Source organism: Nycticebus coucang, chromosome 17 (genome assembly GCF_027406575.1).
Source record: "Nycticebus coucang isolate mNycCou1 chromosome 17, mNycCou1.pri, whole genome shotgun sequence".
NCBI lineage: Eukaryota > Metazoa > Chordata > Mammalia > Primates > Lorisidae > Nycticebus > Nycticebus coucang.
Window position 1 is genome coordinate 83,960,624 of NC_069796.1, and position 17,098 is coordinate 83,977,721.

A 17,098-nucleotide genomic window follows, 5' to 3' on the forward strand; every position below is an offset into this window, starting at 1 on the left:
GTATATTTGAAAAAGAGCCAGAAAGAGTTTGTAGAAATTATGCTCGGCACCCGTAACATAGTGGTATGGTGCTGGCCGCATACACTGAGGCTGGAGGGTTTGGAACGCAGCCCAAGCCAGCAAAGCAACAAGGACAACTGCAACAAAAAAAAAAGCCGGGCGTTGTGGTGGGTGCCTGTAGTCCCAGCTACTTGGGAGGCTAAGGCAAGAGAATCGTTTAAACCCAATAGTTTGAGGTTGCTGTGAGTTGTGACACTGCAGAACTCTACCTAGGGCAACATAGTGAGGCTCTTGTCTCAAAAATAAAAAAGGTTTGTAGAAATTAAAAGCATCTTATTTTATGTTGTATTCCTTTTATTATCAGTGAGGGTAAGTATCAGTTCATATGTTTTTTGGAAATAATGTGTTACTTTCTTGAGAACTTTTCGTTCACATTCATTAACCATTTTGTGTAAGGCTTTGAGTTGAGTTTGGATTTTATAGGTGAAGTTAAAGGCACCAATGAGACAGCCAGACAGACCTAAGCTATTAGTTCCAGAGCCTGTTAGGTTTTAAGTCATTCTAGACATAGCGGTCAATCTAGGATTCCCTTCATGCTGCTTTAGGTGTCTTTGGGCCTTGCAGCTTTGTCTTCCCTGAGATGCATCTCAAATAGATGTGTTTCTCAGCATTCTGCCAACACTTTTTAAACTTAATATACTTTTTGTTTCTCAGGCTTACGGTGAGGGCTCCGGTGCTGACTGTAGACGTCATGTTCAAAAGTTAAATCTACTTCAGGGACAGATTTCAGAACTGTCACTCAGGTACGGTTATTGGAGAGGAGCACAGTTTTTGTCCTCCTGCTTTCATATTTCCTGAATAGTGGATGTATACAGTGAAAAGGTTGCTTAGACTTCCACGTCTTACCATATAGCAGTTGAATACTCTGAGCAGTCCCCCCTCTGAAAATAACTAAAACATGCTGGCTGTAATATTCTAAAAGCACTAATAAACTGACAGGAAAGTAAGTAACCCTCAGAGGTAAAAAATGAAATAAAAGCCAAAATCCAGAGAGGAAGCACCTGAGCCACTGGGGTGATTGAAGCCTGATGCTCTGCACCCTCCATGTAGACTGGGGAGGGATACGAGAGACAGGAGACAAAGACTAGGGCCTGGTCAGTGTGGAAGGTCCTAGGAGACATCCATTCAAATCCAAGTCCCCAAAGGACTCCACCCTCAGTATACAAACACACCCACTCTGTGACAGGTAGGTTCTCTGTTTCACAATGGCTGAAGAGGGAGAAATAACCTCTCCAAAATTTTGGAAGCATGAAGAAGCTGCTGCATGGATTTTTATCCTTTTATACTAGGGCTGAGAATTTTTCATTTGTCTCAGAAAGCAAAGATAAATGCAACTCCTCTTTGAAGCAACATGTCTTCTACCCAGGCCTTAAAGAATTCCCACAGATAAGGTTCCAAGTCACATGTACTGAAGTGTTAAAAATCCTTAAACACTTGAGGAAACATGTCACCATGGGCAAAAAGACCACAGAAACAACAGTCAGAAAAGTTGGATGCAGGCTGGGCATAGTGGCCCATGCCTATAATCCTACCACTCAGGGAAGACAAGGTGGGAGGATTTCTTAAGGTCAGAAATTTGAGACCAGCTTGAGCAACACCAGAAACAAGACCCCCATCTCTATTAAAAATGGAAAAATTTAAAAAATAAAATAAAATGGAAAAATTAGGGCAGCGCCTATGGCTCAGGGAGTAGGGTACTGGCCCCATATACTGAGGGTGGTGGGTTCAAACCTGGTCCCAGCCAAACTGCAACAAAAAAATAGCCAGGCATTGTGGCAGGTGGCTGTAGTCCCAGCTACTCAGGAGGCTGAGACAGGAGAATCACCTAAGCCCAAGAGCTGGAGGTTGCTGTGAGCTGTGACGCCATGGCACTCTACCGAGGGTGACAAAGTGAGACTCTCTGTCTCTAATAAAAGAAAAAAAAAAAAGGAAGGGCGGTGTCTGTGGCTCAAGGAGTAGGGCGCCGGTCCCATATGCCGGAGGTGGCAGGTTCAAACCCAGCCCCAGCCAAAAATCACCAAAAAACAAAAAGGAAAAATTAGCCGGGCCTTGTGGTAGGTGCCTATTTGAGGTTGCTGTGAGCTAAATTGGCACCACAGCACTTTAGCCCAGACAACAGAGTGAGACACTGTCTCAAAAAAAAAAGTTAAGACGCATGAAGATTGCCAAATATATAATAGTACAAGTTTAATATATTTAATAAAAGTGGGGTTATTTATAGGCCAGGTTTGGTGGACCACACCTGTAATCCTAGTACTTCGGGACACTAAGTAGAAGGATTACTTGAGGCTAGGAGTTTGAGACCAGCCTGACAAAAGTAACATCTTGTCTCTACAAAAAATAGAAAAATTAGCCTTATACAGCGGCATGTACCTCTGGACCCATCTACTCAGGAAACTAAGGCAGGTGAATTGCTTGAGCCTAGGAGTTTGAGGTGCCAATGAGTTACAATGACGACTTTGCACTATCTGAGACCCTGTCTCAAGAAAAAGGGGGAGTGGGGTTTGCACACCTGTAATCCTAGCACTCTGGGAGGCTGAGGCAGGTGGATTGCCTGAGCTCATAGATTCAAGACCAGCCTGAGCCAGAGCTGGACCTCATCTCTAAAAGTAGCCAGGCATTGTAGTGGGTGCATGTAGTCCCAGCTACTCCAGAGGCTGAGACAAGAGAATTGCTTGAGCCCAAGAGTTTGAAGTTACTGTGAGCTGTGACACCACAACACTGTACTGAGGGTGACAAAGTAAAACTCTGTCTCAAAAAAAAAAAAAGAGGCAGGGGGAGTTGTAGTATGAAGGACTTTAACTAATAGCTAAGTATATTTGCAAAAGAACTAAAAAGAGTTTGTAGAAATTAAAAGAATAGGCTCAGGGCCCGTAGCACAGTGGTTACGGTGCCAGCCACATACACTGAGGCTGACGGGTTCAAATCCAGCACAGGCCAGCTAAACAACAATGACAATTGCAACAAAAAATAGCCAGGCGTTGTGGCAGGCACCTGTAGTCGCAGCTACTTGGGAAGCTGAGGCAAGAGAATCACGTAAGCCCAAGAGTTTGAGGCTGCTATGAGCTATGATGCCACAACACATTGACAGTGGGGAGCAAGATGGCAGCCGAGTAACAGCTTCCTTGCATCTGGGCACCGTGAGTCTGGGGAGATAGGAAGGACTCCAGGCATCTCTGGCTGGTGGGATCTGCCTATCATCACCGCTGGGAGGATACAGGGAGTCAGCGAGAGACTTCTGGACCCCAAGACGAGGACTAAAACAGTGGAAAAACGGCAAGTGGTCGCGTGTGTTCAATCCGTCTAAACCCGCTCGCAACTTCCACAGGCACGAGAACTTAAAGAGCAAGAGGAAGTGAAAGGAAAATTAGGGCAAGGAAACAGATAAAAGAAATCACTCATGAGGAAGAATCAGCAGAAAACTCCAGGCAACATGAAGAACCAGTCCAGAACAACCCTGCCAAGGGACCATGAGGTAGCTACTGCAGATGATTCCATCTATAAAGAAATGTTAGGAATGACAGAAAGGGAATTTAGAATACACATGTTGAAAACAAAGAAATGATGGAAACAATGAAGGAAACTGCTAATAAAGTGGAAAATAACCAAAAGGAAATACAAAAACAGAATCAAATAAGAGATGAACGATATGAAGAATATAAAAAGCATATAGCAGAGCTGAAGGAACTGAAACAGTCAATTAGGAAACTTAAAGATGCAATGGAAAGTATCAGCAACAGGTTAGACCATGCAGAAGAAAGAATTTCAGAGGTCGAAGACAAAGTTCTTGAGATAACTCAGATAGTAAAAGAGGCAGAAAAGAAGAGAGAAAGCAGAACTTTCACTGTCAGAATTATGGGACTTTATGAAGCGTTCCAACATACAAGTTATAGGAATTCCAGAAGGGGAAGAAGAATGCCCCAGAGGAATGGAAGCCATACTAGAGAATACTATAAAAGAAAATTTCCCAAATATCACCAAAGATTCTGACACACTGCTTTCAGAGGGCTATTGGACCCCAGGTCGCCTCAACTCTAACCGAGCTACTCCAAGACACATTGTGATGAACCTGTCCAAAGTCAAGGCAAAAGAAAAGATTCTGCAAACTGCCAGGAGTAAGCGCCAGTTGACCTACAGGGGCAAATCCATCAGAGTGACCGCAGACTTCTCTAATGAAACTTTCCAAGCAAGAAGACAATGGTCATCTACCTTTAATCTACTTAAACAGAACAATTTCCAGCCCAGAATTCTGTACCCTGCTAAGCTAAGCTTCAAAATTGATGGAGAAATCAAATCATTTATGGATATACAAACATTGAGGAAATTCGCCACAACAAGACCAGCTCTACAGGAAATACTTCAACCTGTTCTGCACACTGACCACCACAATGGATCAGCAGCAAAGTAAGAACTCAGAAATTAAAGGACAGAAACTAACCTCCACACTGATGCAAAAGATAAAACTAAGCAATGGACTCTCACCAAATAAGACGAATAGAATACTACCACACTTATCAATTATCTCAATAAATGTTAATGGCTTGAATTCCCCACTGAAGAGACATAGACTGGCTGACTGGATTAAAAAACACAAGCCATGCATTTGCTGTCTGCAAGAAACACACCTGGCTTCAAAAGACAAAGCTCCGAGTCAAGGGTTGGAAGACAATTTTTCAGGCAAATGGAATTCAGAAGAAAAGAGGAGTTGCAATCTTATTTTCAGATACATGTGGATTTAAAGCAACTGAAGTCAAAAAAGACAAAGATGGTCACTTTATATTGGTCAAGGGAAAAATACAACAAGAAGACATTTCAATTCTAAATATTTATGCACCCAATTTAAATGCTCCCAGATTCTTGAAACAGACCTTACTCAGTCTGAGCAATATGATATCTGATAATACCATAATAACAGGGGACTTTAACATTCCTCTTACAGAGCTGGACAGATCCTCTAAACAGAAATTAAACAAAGATATAAGACGGGCGGCGCCTGTGGCTCAGCGGGTAGGGCGCTGGCCCCACATGCTGAGGGTGGCGGGTTCAAACCCAGCCCCAGCCAAACTGCAACAAAAAAATAGCCGGGCGTTGTGGCGGGCGCCTGTAATCCCAGCTACTTGGGAGGCTGAGGCAAGAGAATCGCCTAAGCCTAGGAGTTGGAGGTTGCTGTGAGCTGTGTGATGCCACGGCACTCTACCAAGGGCGATAAAGTGAGACTCTGTCTCTACAAAAAAAAAAAAAAAAAAAAACAAAGATATAAGAGGTTTAAATGAGACCCTAGAACAACTGTGCTTGATAGACGCATATAGAACACTCCACCCCAAAGATAAAGCATATACATTCTTCTCATCACCCCATGGAACATTCTCCAAAATTGATCATATCCTGGGACACAAAACAAATATCAACAGAATCAAAAGAATTGAAATTTTACCTTGTATCTTCTCAGACCATAAGGCGCTAAAGGTGGAACTCAACTCTAACAAAAATGCTCGACCCCACCCAAAGGCATGGAAATTAAACAATCTTCTGTTGAATAACAGATGGGTGCAGGAAGAAATAAAACAGGAAATCATTAACTTCCTTGAGCATAACAACAATGAAGACAAAAGCTACCAAAACCTGTGGGATACTGCAAAAGCAGTTTTGAGAGGAAAATTCATCGCTTTAGATGCCTACATTCGAAAAACAGAAAGCGCATGAATAATCTCACAAGCAATCTTACGGAATTGGAAAAAGAAGAGCAATCTAAGCCTAAACTCAGTAGAAGAAAAGAAATATCCAAAATCAAATCAGAGATCAATGAAATTGAAAACAAAAGAATCATTCAGAAAATTAATAAAACAAGGAGTTGGTTTTTTGAAAAAATAAATAAAATAGATAAACCATTGGCCAGACTAACGAGGAATAGAAAAGTAAAATCTCTAGTAACCTCAATCAGAAATGATAAAGGGGAAATAACAACTGATCCCACAGAGATACAAGAGATCATCTCTGAATACTACCAGAAACTCTATGCCCAGAAATTTGACAATGTGAAGGAAATGGATAAATATTTGGAATCACACCCTCTCCCTAGACTCAGCCAGGAAGAAATAGAGCTCCTGAACAGACCAATTTCAAGCACTGAGATCAAAGAAACAATAAAAAATCTTCCAACCAAAAAATGCCCTGGTCCAGATGACTTCACTCTAGAATTCTATTAAACCTTCAAGGAAGAGCTTATTCCTGTACTGGAGAAATTATTACAAAAAAGTAAGGAAGAAGGAATCTTGGCCCCAACACATGCTATGAAGCAAACATCAACCTGATACCAAAACCAGGAAAAGACCCAAACAAAAAGGAGAATTTCAGACCAATCTCACTCATGAATACAGATGCAAAAATTCTCAACAAGATCCTAGCCAATAGATTACAGCCTATCATTAAAAAAGTCATTCAGCATGATCAAGTAGGCTTCATCCCCGGGATGCAAGGCTGGTTTAACATACGCAAGTCCATAAATGTTATCCACCATATTAACAGAGGCAAAAATAAAGATCACGTGATGCTCTCAATAGATGCAGAAAAAGCATTTGATAAAATCCAGCATCCTTGTCTAATTAGAACACTGAAGAGTATAGGCATAGGTGGCACATTTCTAAAACTGATTGAAGCTATCTATGACAAACCCACAGCCAATATTTTATTGAATGGAGTAAAACTGAAAGCTTTTCCTCTTTGAACTGGAACCAGACAAGGTTGTCCTCTGTCACCTTTACTATTCAACATAGTGCTGGAAGTTCTAGCCAATACAATTAGGCAAGACAAGGAAATAAAGGGAATCAAAATGGGAGCAGAGGAGGTCAAACTCTCCCTCTTTGCTGATGACATGATCTTATAGTTAGAGAATCCCAAAGACTCAAGCACAAGACTCCTAGAAGTCATCAAAAAATACAGTCATGTTTCAGGATATAAAATCAATGTCCACAAGTCAGTAGCCTTTGTATACACCAATAACAGTCAAGATGAGAAGCTAATTAAGGACACAACTCCCTTCACCATAGTTTCAAAGAAAATGAAATACCTAGGAATATACCTAACAAAGGAGGTGAAGGACCTCTATAAAGAAAACTATGAAATCCTCAGAAAGGAAATAGCAGAGGATATTAACAAATGGAAGAACATACCATGCTCATGGACAGGAAGAATCAACATTGTTAAAATGTCTATACTTCCCAAAGCAATTTACGTATTCAATGCCATTCCTATCAAAATACCAACATCGTACTTTCAAGATTTGGAAAAAATGATTCTGTGTTTTGTATGGAACTGGAAAAAATCCTATATAGCTAAGGCAGTTCTTAGTAATAAAAATAAAGCTGGGGGCATCAGCATACCAGATTTTAGTCTGTACCACAAAGCCATAGTGGTCAAGACAGCATGGTACTGGCAGAAAAACAGAGACATAGACATTGAAAACCAAGAAATGAAACTAACATCTTACAACCACCTAATCATCGATAAACCAAACAAGAACATACCTTGGGGGAAAGACTCCCAATTCAATAAATGGTGTTGGGAGAACTGGATGTCTACATGTAAAAGACTGAAACTGGACCCACACCTTTCCCCACTCACAAAAATTGATTCAAGATGGATAAAGGACTTAAATTTGAGGCATGAAACAATAAAAACCCTCAAAGAAAGCATAGGAAAAATACTGGAAGATACTGGCCTGGGGAAAAACTTCATGAAGAAGACTGCCATGGCAATTGCAACAACAACAAAAATAAACAAATGGGACTTCATTAAACTGAAAAGCTTCTGTACAGCTAAGGAGACAATAACCAAAGCAAAGAGACAACCTACACAGTGGGAAAGGATATTTGCATATTTTGAATCAGACAAAAGCTTGATAACTAGGATCTATGGAGAACTCAAATTAATCCACATGAAAAAAGCCAACAATCCCATATATCAATGGGCAAGAGACATGAATAGAACTTTCTCTAAAGACGACAGACGAATGGCTAACAAACACATGAAAAAATGTTCATCATCTCTATATATTAGAGAAACGCAAATCAAAACAACCCTGAGATATCATCTAACCCCAGTGAGAATGGCCCACATCACAAAATCTCAAAACTGCAGATGCTGGTGTGGATGTGGAGAGAAGGGAACACTTTTACACTGCTGGTGGGACTGCAAACTAGTACAACCTTTCTGGAAGGAAGTATGGAGAAACCTCAAAGCACTCAAGCTAGACCTCCCATTTGATCCTGCAATCCCATTACTGGGCATCTACCCAGAAGGAAAAAAATCCTTTTATCATAAGGACACTTGTACTAGACTGTTTATTGCAGCCCAATTTACAATCGCCAAAATGTGGAAATGGCCTAAATGCCCACCAACCCAGGAATGGATTAACAAGCTGTGGTATATGTATACCATGGAATACTATTCAGCCATTAAAAAAAATGGAGACTTTACATCCTTCGTATTAACCTGGATGGACGTGGAAGACATTATTCTTAGTAAAGCATCACAAGAATGGAGAAGCATGAATCCTATGTACTCAATTTTGATATGAGGACAATTAATGACAATTAAGGTTATGGGGGGGGAGCAGAAAGAGGGATGGAGGGAGGTGGGTGGGGCCTTGGTGTGTGTCACACTTTATGAGGGCAAGACATGATTGCAAGAGGGACTTTACCTAACAATTGCAATCAGTGTAACCTGGCTTATTGTGCCCTCAGTGAATCCCCAACAATAATAGAAAAAAAAAATTAAATTTAAATTAAAAAAAAAAAAGTGAGCTGTGACACCACAACACTGTACTGAGGGTGACATCATAACTCACAGCAACCTCAAACTCCTGGGCTCAAGTGATCCTCCTGTCTCAGACTTCTGAGTAGTTGGGACTACAGCTGTCCGCCACAATGCCCAGCTAATTTTTCTAATTTTTTAGTACAGACAGAATCTTACGTTTGTTCAGGCTGGTCTTGAACTCCTGAGCTCAAGCAGTCCACCTACCTCGGCCTCTCAGAGTGTGGCTAGGATTACAGGTGTAGCCCACCTTGCGTGGCCTAAATAGATTAAAAATAAATTCTGAGTAGAGAATTCATGAAATAGAAGATAAACCTGAAGAAATTATAATGCAGTATAGAAATATTAAAGAATGGGCTTGGTGGATGGTGCCTGTGTCTCAAAGGAGTGGGGTGCCGGCCCCATATGCCAGAGGTGGCAGGTTCAAACCTGGCCCCCGCCAAAAACTACAGAGAAAAAGAAAAGAAAAAAATGGGCTCAGTGCCCGTAGCACAGTGGTTACGGCGCTGGCCACATACACGGAGGGTGGCAGGTTCGAACCCCACCAGGGCTAGCTAAACAACTGCAACCAGAAAGTAGCCAAGCATTGTGGTGAGCACCTGTAGTCCCAGCTGCTTGGAAGGCTAAGGCAAGAGAATCGCTTGGGCCCAAGAGTTTCAGGTTGCTGTGAGCTGTGAGGCCACGGTACTCTACCCAGGGTGACATGGTGGAACTCTGTCTCAAAAAAAAAAAAAAGATTAAAATATGAGGAAACGTTGAGAGAGATGGAGAATACAGAGAAGAGTTCCAGCAAGGAAGAATTACAACAATAAAGCCAAGGCAACATTTGAAGGGATAAGAGTAAAGCATATTCCAGAATCAATCAAAAAACTTAACATTCTTAGATTCAGGAAACAGAGTAAATGTATATAGGAAATCCTAATTAATCTACAAAAACGTTACTGGGGCCAGGTGCAGTGGCGCATGCCTGTAATCCTAGCACTGTGAGAGGCTGAGGTGGGTGGATTACCTGAGCTCAGGAGTTCAAGACCAGCCAGAGCAAGAGTGAGACCCTGTCTCTAAAAATAGCCTGGTGCTGTGGCAGGCGCCTATAGTCCCAGTACTTGGGAGGCAGAGGCAAGAGAATCACTTAAGCTCAAAAGTTTGAGGTTGCTGTGAGCTGTGACGCCATGGCACTCCACCAAGGGCAACATGGTGTGACTCTTGTCTCCCAAAAAAATAATAAAATGCAAAAAAAAAAATACCATTTATAGTAGCACCAAAAAATGAAATAGGTCTTCCAGGGCACTGAACAGATAGGTAAGAGATAGGTTTTTTTTTTAATGAAATAGGAATAAAAGGTCTTCCAGGGAACTGAAATAGCAAAATAGGTCTTCCAGGGAACTGAAGAGATAGGTAAAAAAAAAAAAAAAATATATATATATATATATATATATATTATATATATTTTTTAATGAAATAGCGATAAAAGTAACAAAAAGCATAAGATCTGTTCACTAAAAACTACAAAATATTGTTCAGAGTAATTAAGATTTTAATAGATATATAATAGCATGATTATGGATTAGAAAAGTCAGCATTGTTAAGATGTCAATTCATGCTGATTTGTAGAATCAACCTAATAACAATCAAAATTCTAGTAGGTTTTTATTTTTTTTTTTGTAGAGACAGAGTTTCACTTTATGGCCCTCAGTAGAGTGCCGTGGACTCACACAGCTCACAGCAACCTCCAACTCCTGGGCTTAAGCGATTCTCTTGCCTCAGCCTCCTGAGCAGCTGGGACTACAGGCGCCCGCCACAACACCCGGCTATTTTTTGGTTGCAGTTTGGCTGGGGCCGGGCTTGAACCGGCCACCCTCGGTATATGGGGCCGGCACCCTACCGACTGAGCCACAGGCGCCGCCCCTCTAGTAGGTTTTTAAAAAGTAAATTGATATGTTGAATAATTTTGATAAAGAACAAAGTTGGGGTGGTGCCTGTGGCTCAAAGGAATAGGGCGCCAGCCCCATATGCTGGAGGTGATGGGTTCAAACCCAGCCCCAGCCAAAAACTGCAAAAAAAAAAAAAAAGTTGGAGGACTTTTTTTTTTTTTTTTTTTTTTTTTTGAGACAGAGCCTCAAGCTGTCACCCTGGGTGGAGTGCTATGGCATCACAGCTCACAGCAACCTCAAACTCCTCCTGTGCTCAAGCGATTCTCCTGACTCAGCCTCCGAAACAGCTGGGACTACAGGTGCCCGCCACAATGCCCAGCTATTTTTTGGTTGCAGCCGTCATTGTTTGGCAGGCCTGGGCTGGATTTGAACCCTCCAGCTCAGGTGTATGTGCCGAGCCTGGAGGATTTCTTTAATTTGGTTTCAAGATTTACTGTTAAGTATAAAGCTGTGCTACTCAAGACTATGATATTGATGAAAGACTAGACATATAAATGACATCAGCAAGTGAATGGATAAACCAAGTGTGGTGTAGTCATACAATGGATTACTACTCAGCAATAAAGATGACATGGGAAAATCTCAAAAAATACTGCTGAGTAGAAGAAGCCAGACACAAAAGAGTACATATTGCATAGATGGGTAGTTCTCTGGGAAGCAGGGCAAGTTGCCTGCAAAGGCACATGAGGAAACCATTTGGAATGATAAAAATTTTCAATGTCTTGAGGTGGTAAAGAAATCTCATTTATCAAAGCCTATCTAACTACACACTTAAATTGGGACTGTTTTTTAAAATTTTGTTTTGATGTAGAGATTGGTACATCTTAGTATATGTTAATTATAACTCTATAAGTTAATTTTAAGGGAACAAAATCTCCCCCTAAACAACAACATAATGAACTTGCAAAAGACAGAAAACAAAGGCAAGAACTAAGAAGGCTCCAGAGAGAAAAGAGCTCACCTACAAAGGAAAACAGACACCAGTTGCTCAGGGCTGACATTAGAAATGAGAAGGGCTGTCTTCGGAATGCTGAAAGATGCCCGTTAGTGGGATTGAGTTCTTTTTTTTTCTTTTTAGAGACAGAGTCTCACTTTGTCACCCTTGGGGATTGAGTTCTTATCAGGGCAAGAGGAGCGGAGTTCTAGCCACACTGCTCACCTGACCTTCTCTGTTGTGGCCATATGCCAGGGTGGGTGTTTCCACATGCATGATCTCATTTTGTCTTCATAATAGCTCTGTAAGGATTACCGACTTTTTATAGACAAAAGAACAGAGGTAGAGGTGTCCCTATATGGTAGAGCATGGGTTTCACTGGAGAGTGTTCCCATCTAACGTGATATAACAACCTTGTCTGACCTGGGAGGACCTGGCCTCAGGACTTACCTCCAGCCTCCTGTGTCAAACGTCTTCACTGGCCATCCATCCCCACTTGGAACTGCAGAGGCTTGGGCTCTTGGAGGCTAGATGGAGTCACTGACAGGTCAAGCTCAGGAAACCTGTCTTGTAATGGCTGAGACATTATCGTCCCTGTTCCAGCCCCAAGCAGGGCTCATGTCTATATGTTGCCTCATGTATCTTTGCTGTCACTTGTTCAGTATTGTCCCCATTTGTGGAAGAGGAAACTGACACAGTGATGTACCCCCCTCACACACAGCCAAGCCAGGAAGCAAAGTCCTGTCTCTCTTAAGTCAGGAGCCTGCCCCCTCTGCCCGTGTCATATTTCTTATTACCAGCCCAAACCAGAGGAAACAAATGGCCCCTCTGCCCAGGCCTTCTGAATGCCAGAAGAGAACTGAATCACATAAGGACACATGTACAATCTTTCTCTAAGGTCTCTGGAAGGACATGGAGGTGCCAGTGAGGAAGAATCAGCGGGTCACCGGCAAGCTGAGAACGTGAGTCCATAGCACACCTGGTGGCGCTGGGAGATGGTCAGGCTTCCACTTAGGTAGCCATTAGGCCTTTGTGCAGCAAATGCCTACGGTTGCCACCAAAGGACAGGTGCTTGGCTTAAAGCTATAGGGAACACACCAATGACTAAAACTGTCCCCATTATAAGGGTGGAAATTTGGGGTATGAACTATTCCAGTTCTCTGTGGGGAAAGGGTACTGGTGTAGAACACACCTGGGTTTCCGTTTCCCCTTGCTCTGGACTGCAAACTTCTTGAGAGGGATGATCACATCCAGTTGTTCCCTGTCTCCAGCGACTAGTAAGAAGACTGGCAGAGTAGGCACTCAGGCAGCGATGGGGCCTATGTGTGTAAGAGTTTCAGTGACTGCTGAGGTGATGCCATTTGAACAGTCAAACTGCTATGGGGACGTGGAGCACTGTGTCCTGCCAGGCTCCAGGCTGTGGGGACAACCGCCTACCTGAGGGCAGTCATCACACCCATACTGGTCCCCTCACCACCTGGTCTTCATATTTTTATTCTAAACAGAGGAAAGAGCTCTTCTGGCATCATTGTGTCTGTGCTTCCAATTTGGTCCATTTATAGACTTAATTTTACAACATTTTTATTATAAAAAATACTTCTTTGTACCCTGACATTTTCACCTATATCATTCATTCATTCTTTGTTGCTATCTAGTTTTCAATTTTTTTTCTTTTTGTTTTTTTTTTTTGAGACAGTTTCATTTTCTTGCGTTTGGTAGAGGGTCATGGCATCACAGCTCATGGCAACTTCAAACTTTTGGGCTCAAAGAGATTTTCTTGCCTCAGCCTCCTTGATAGCTGGGACTACAAGCACCTATCACAATACCTAGCTATTTTTTACAGACAGGATCTTGCTCTGCATCAGGCTGAGATTTTCATTTTTTATTTGTGTATTTATTTATTTTTAGAGACGGAGTCTCACTGTGTTGCACTGGGTAGAGTGCTGTGGCGTCACAGCTCACAGCAACCTCCAGCTCTTGGGCTTAGGTGATTCTCTTGCCTCAGCCTCCCAAGTAGATGGGACCACAGGTGCCCACCACAACGCCCAGCTATTTTTTTTGTTGTTGCAGTTTGGCCAGGGTTGGGTTCAAACCCACCACCCTCGGTATATAGGGACGGCACCCTACTCACTGAGCCACAGGCACCGCCCAGGATTTTTATTCTTTAAAAGCATTTACAAAATATAGTGGATGTGCCCATATTGATTCCTTAGTATGGGGCATTTAGATTGTTTCCATGCTTTTGCTCTTACAAATAATGTTTGCTATTAATGGCCCTGAGACTAGCCTCTCCGTGCCTTTTCTGTGTGTAGAGTCACTGAGTCAGAGAGCAGACTTTCATGGAGTTCCCGACAAGTTGTGCCCTCCTACCTTCCCAAGGCCTGTGCCAATAAGCCCCATACCCACTGGCATCCTAGGATTGTGTTCCCACACCTTCCAGGCAGATGCCTTTCCTGGAGTCACGGTAGACCTGGGACCCAAGAGCCTCAGACCTAAGAGTTGGGCTGGGGATTTTCAATAAAACTGCCTCTTTCCAACTCTCCCAATCCTATAGGAAAAAGCACAGCCCTCAGGGAGCCGCTGGGTGAAGTATCTGGAAAAGGACTCCCAAGAACCAGAGCTGGAAGGAGTGTACTTTGACAAGCAGCTCTCGTCCAGAATAGGGGGGGCAGCTCGGCCCTCCAGTCAAGACCTGCCTAGAAAAAGGTGCTAAGCATGTCTCCCGTCCATCCCTAGGCCAGCACCCATGCTGCCCCTGCAGTGGGGACTGATGAGCCACTGCAGCCATCAGCCAAGTGGGGGAAGCTTGGTGGCAAGCATCAGTAGGCAGTATAACCAGGACAACTGCCATCACTGCCAGCCCTTGGCCAGGGTGGGCAGGATGCCGGCGTAGGCACCCTTTATGGTTCTCATGATCCCAACTGTCTCAGACTGCAGTGTCCTGAGGGAAGAATTTATTTTAAGGGCAGGGCTGAAAAATGAAGCATGACCAGAGTAGCCAGTGCAGCTGAGAACTTTTAGCCTAGAGAACCAAAGACCTCACTTTGTGGAAAGTTCTGCTCCAGGCTTCCTCTGTGCATTTCTGTCAGTTTTCTGGAAAGATTGCCTTAGGCTGAGCATCCATGTTCTTCAAAGGGGCAGATGCTTTGGGGAGCAGATTCTGATTTCAACTAAGAACTTTGTAACAACTATGTGCTATAGAGCCCAGAAACGGCCAGGGATGCAGTTGGACAGTAAGAGCTGCCATCTGGGAAGCTGGAGGGATGAGAAGGCTGCGCCTGGGCTGTTGGACCGGGTGACCATGGAAACAGTCCCTGGGGACACCATTTGATGACAGGATTGGACTATTGACAGCACTGTCCCTCTGCCAGGAAATGGAGCCAGAGCACAGTTCAACTTCCATGCAGCTTTGATGCCCAGGACTCAGGAGACGCTGAGGTCACCTTGGAACCCCAGGTCAGTGATGGAGGACAGTGTTATTCTGTGGTCCAGTGACCACTGAGCATCCATGGGATTTTTTATTGTCTTAATTTTTTTAACATTTGAAGTGTAAGAATTCTACTGCCCCAAAGCCCAACCTCCTGCCTGAGGTTATCTTTTTTTTCTGAAGCCACCTTCCCTCTCTATTCTGTACCCCATTTCCCTCCTCTCAGTGATGAACTCAGGACCAGAGGGTGCTCTGACCCTGGGAGTCCAACAGAGGTTGGCCGACAGGGATTCTTTGAATCAGGAGTGGGACACCTTTGTCCAGTGGTGGTCAGAGGGCCTGCCCTGGATTTCTGGGCAAGTGCTTCCCTCTGCATCTGCAATCTCCAGTTGTGAACTCATGTGAGACCCTTCATCATCACTTGGGATGTTTTTTTCTTTGAGACAGAGTCTCATTCTGTCAGTCTGGGTAAAGTGCCATGGCGTGACAGCTCATAGCAACCCTCCAACTCTTGGGTTCCAGTGATCCTCTGCCCTCAGCCTCCCAAGTAGCCTATCCCCACCTGCTAACCTGTGGACCAGCAAGTAGTGAGCTTCAAGCATAGGGCAAGATAGCCCCAGGGCAGCAGGCCTGCTGGGCCCTGGCACTTAATTTCTTATTAATGGCAGGATAGCCATCTTCTCCATTGCTATTTCAGGGATCCAGAAGCCTGATCCGGGATGTGAGACAAGACAGCCACTGCCTCCAAAACTCTGCGGACTTCAGCTCCAGGGAACTTGGTGCTCCCCTGCAGGAACTACAGAGTCCTGCTCAGCAGCTCAAATCCACAACTTCTAAATGGGCACAATTTCTCCTGTCAACTGGAGACAGCTCCCATGTGGACATAGAGCAACAGAGGCCACTGCAGAGGGGCACCAGGTCAGCTCGTTCAGCACAGGCTGACCAAGGGACCCGCAGGGCCCAGACCCCAAGGGAAGGCCACCTCAGCAGGCCTACCACCACGGTCCAGCTTCCTGAGTCCACACTCACTACATCTGGATCTAAGAGACCCTGCTGGAAGGCTTCTGGGCAATTGTGGGACATGGGGACTCCTTGGGCAGAGAGCAGGTCCTTGGCCAAAGGGGCACCAAAGCCCCCACCCATGCGACTGTGTGAACTTTTTACAACGGGGGAGGACTTTGATCTTTGAACCAAGACTAGCATGTTACTAATTTAGGTACACTCTGTACACCAGCCCCTTTCCACTGGACTCTAGGTGCTTTATAAGGAGTGTAATGTATGAGAAGGACCAACAATAAACATTACTGTGAAACAAATCATTTCTCTGGTGGCAATTTGACAGTAAGGACAATATTGTTGATTAAAGTGCTGATACATTTAATTATAGATTGTTTACAAATATAACAGGATGGCTACAAAGGCATCTTCTTACTTTAAAAGCTGCTGACTTGTTTAGAAATGAGAAAATTGAACTATGGTGATTAGGAGAGAAGGGACAGCCCTGGGTAAATGTCACACTGCCACCCTTCCTTCGTGAGCCCTTCCTGGTTCCCCAGTGAGGAGCCCATAGCGCTGGCTGCCCCATTGTCCCAGTTCTCCAGGCTCCCTGACAGCTCCTTAGCTGTACCTTATCTAAAATCAGAATATTTCAGGTTTCTAGCAGAAAATCAACTGTCAGTGTACTATTAGTGTACTATTTTATTAAAAAAAAAAAAAAATCAGAAAGCCATTAAGCAAGACTTATTCTTGGCTGCTGGTGTGACCCTGGTAGGGGAGAGGCCAGAACACACTGTAGTGAGCCTCAGCAGCCTCTTGCAAGGATGAGGGCAGGGCCCACGCTGCCCTGGGAAGCTGCAAGGAGCCAGGGCCCCTAGGGAGACCGAGCTAGTTTCTCAGACATCAGCACGCACTCTCCCCTCATGTCACTTGTTCTGC

At 43.7% G+C, this 17,098-nt stretch overlaps 1 protein-coding gene across 2 annotated transcripts in view; it reads left to right on the top strand.

Annotated features, from left to right (window-relative positions):
• Positions 1-16,853, top strand: part of MRNIP (MRN complex interacting protein) — a 29,504-nt gene extending 12,651 nt beyond the window's left edge. Inside the window, exons 3-7 of one of the 2 annotated variants that reach the window (XM_053566991.1) lie at positions 715-803; positions 12,635-12,698; positions 14,291-14,442; positions 15,108-15,192; positions 15,861-16,853. In XM_053566991.1, coding sequence (XP_053422966.1) covers positions 715-803; positions 12,635-12,698; positions 14,291-14,442; positions 15,108-15,192; positions 15,861-16,352 — 882 coding nt within the window. In that variant the 3' untranslated portion in view covers positions 16,353-16,853. The remainder of the gene's footprint in view (positions 1-714; positions 804-12,634; positions 12,699-14,290; positions 14,443-15,107; positions 15,193-15,860) is intronic. The other variant, XM_053566992.1, reaches the window with a different exon arrangement.
• The last annotated feature ends 245 nt before the right edge of the window (positions 16,854-17,098 follow it).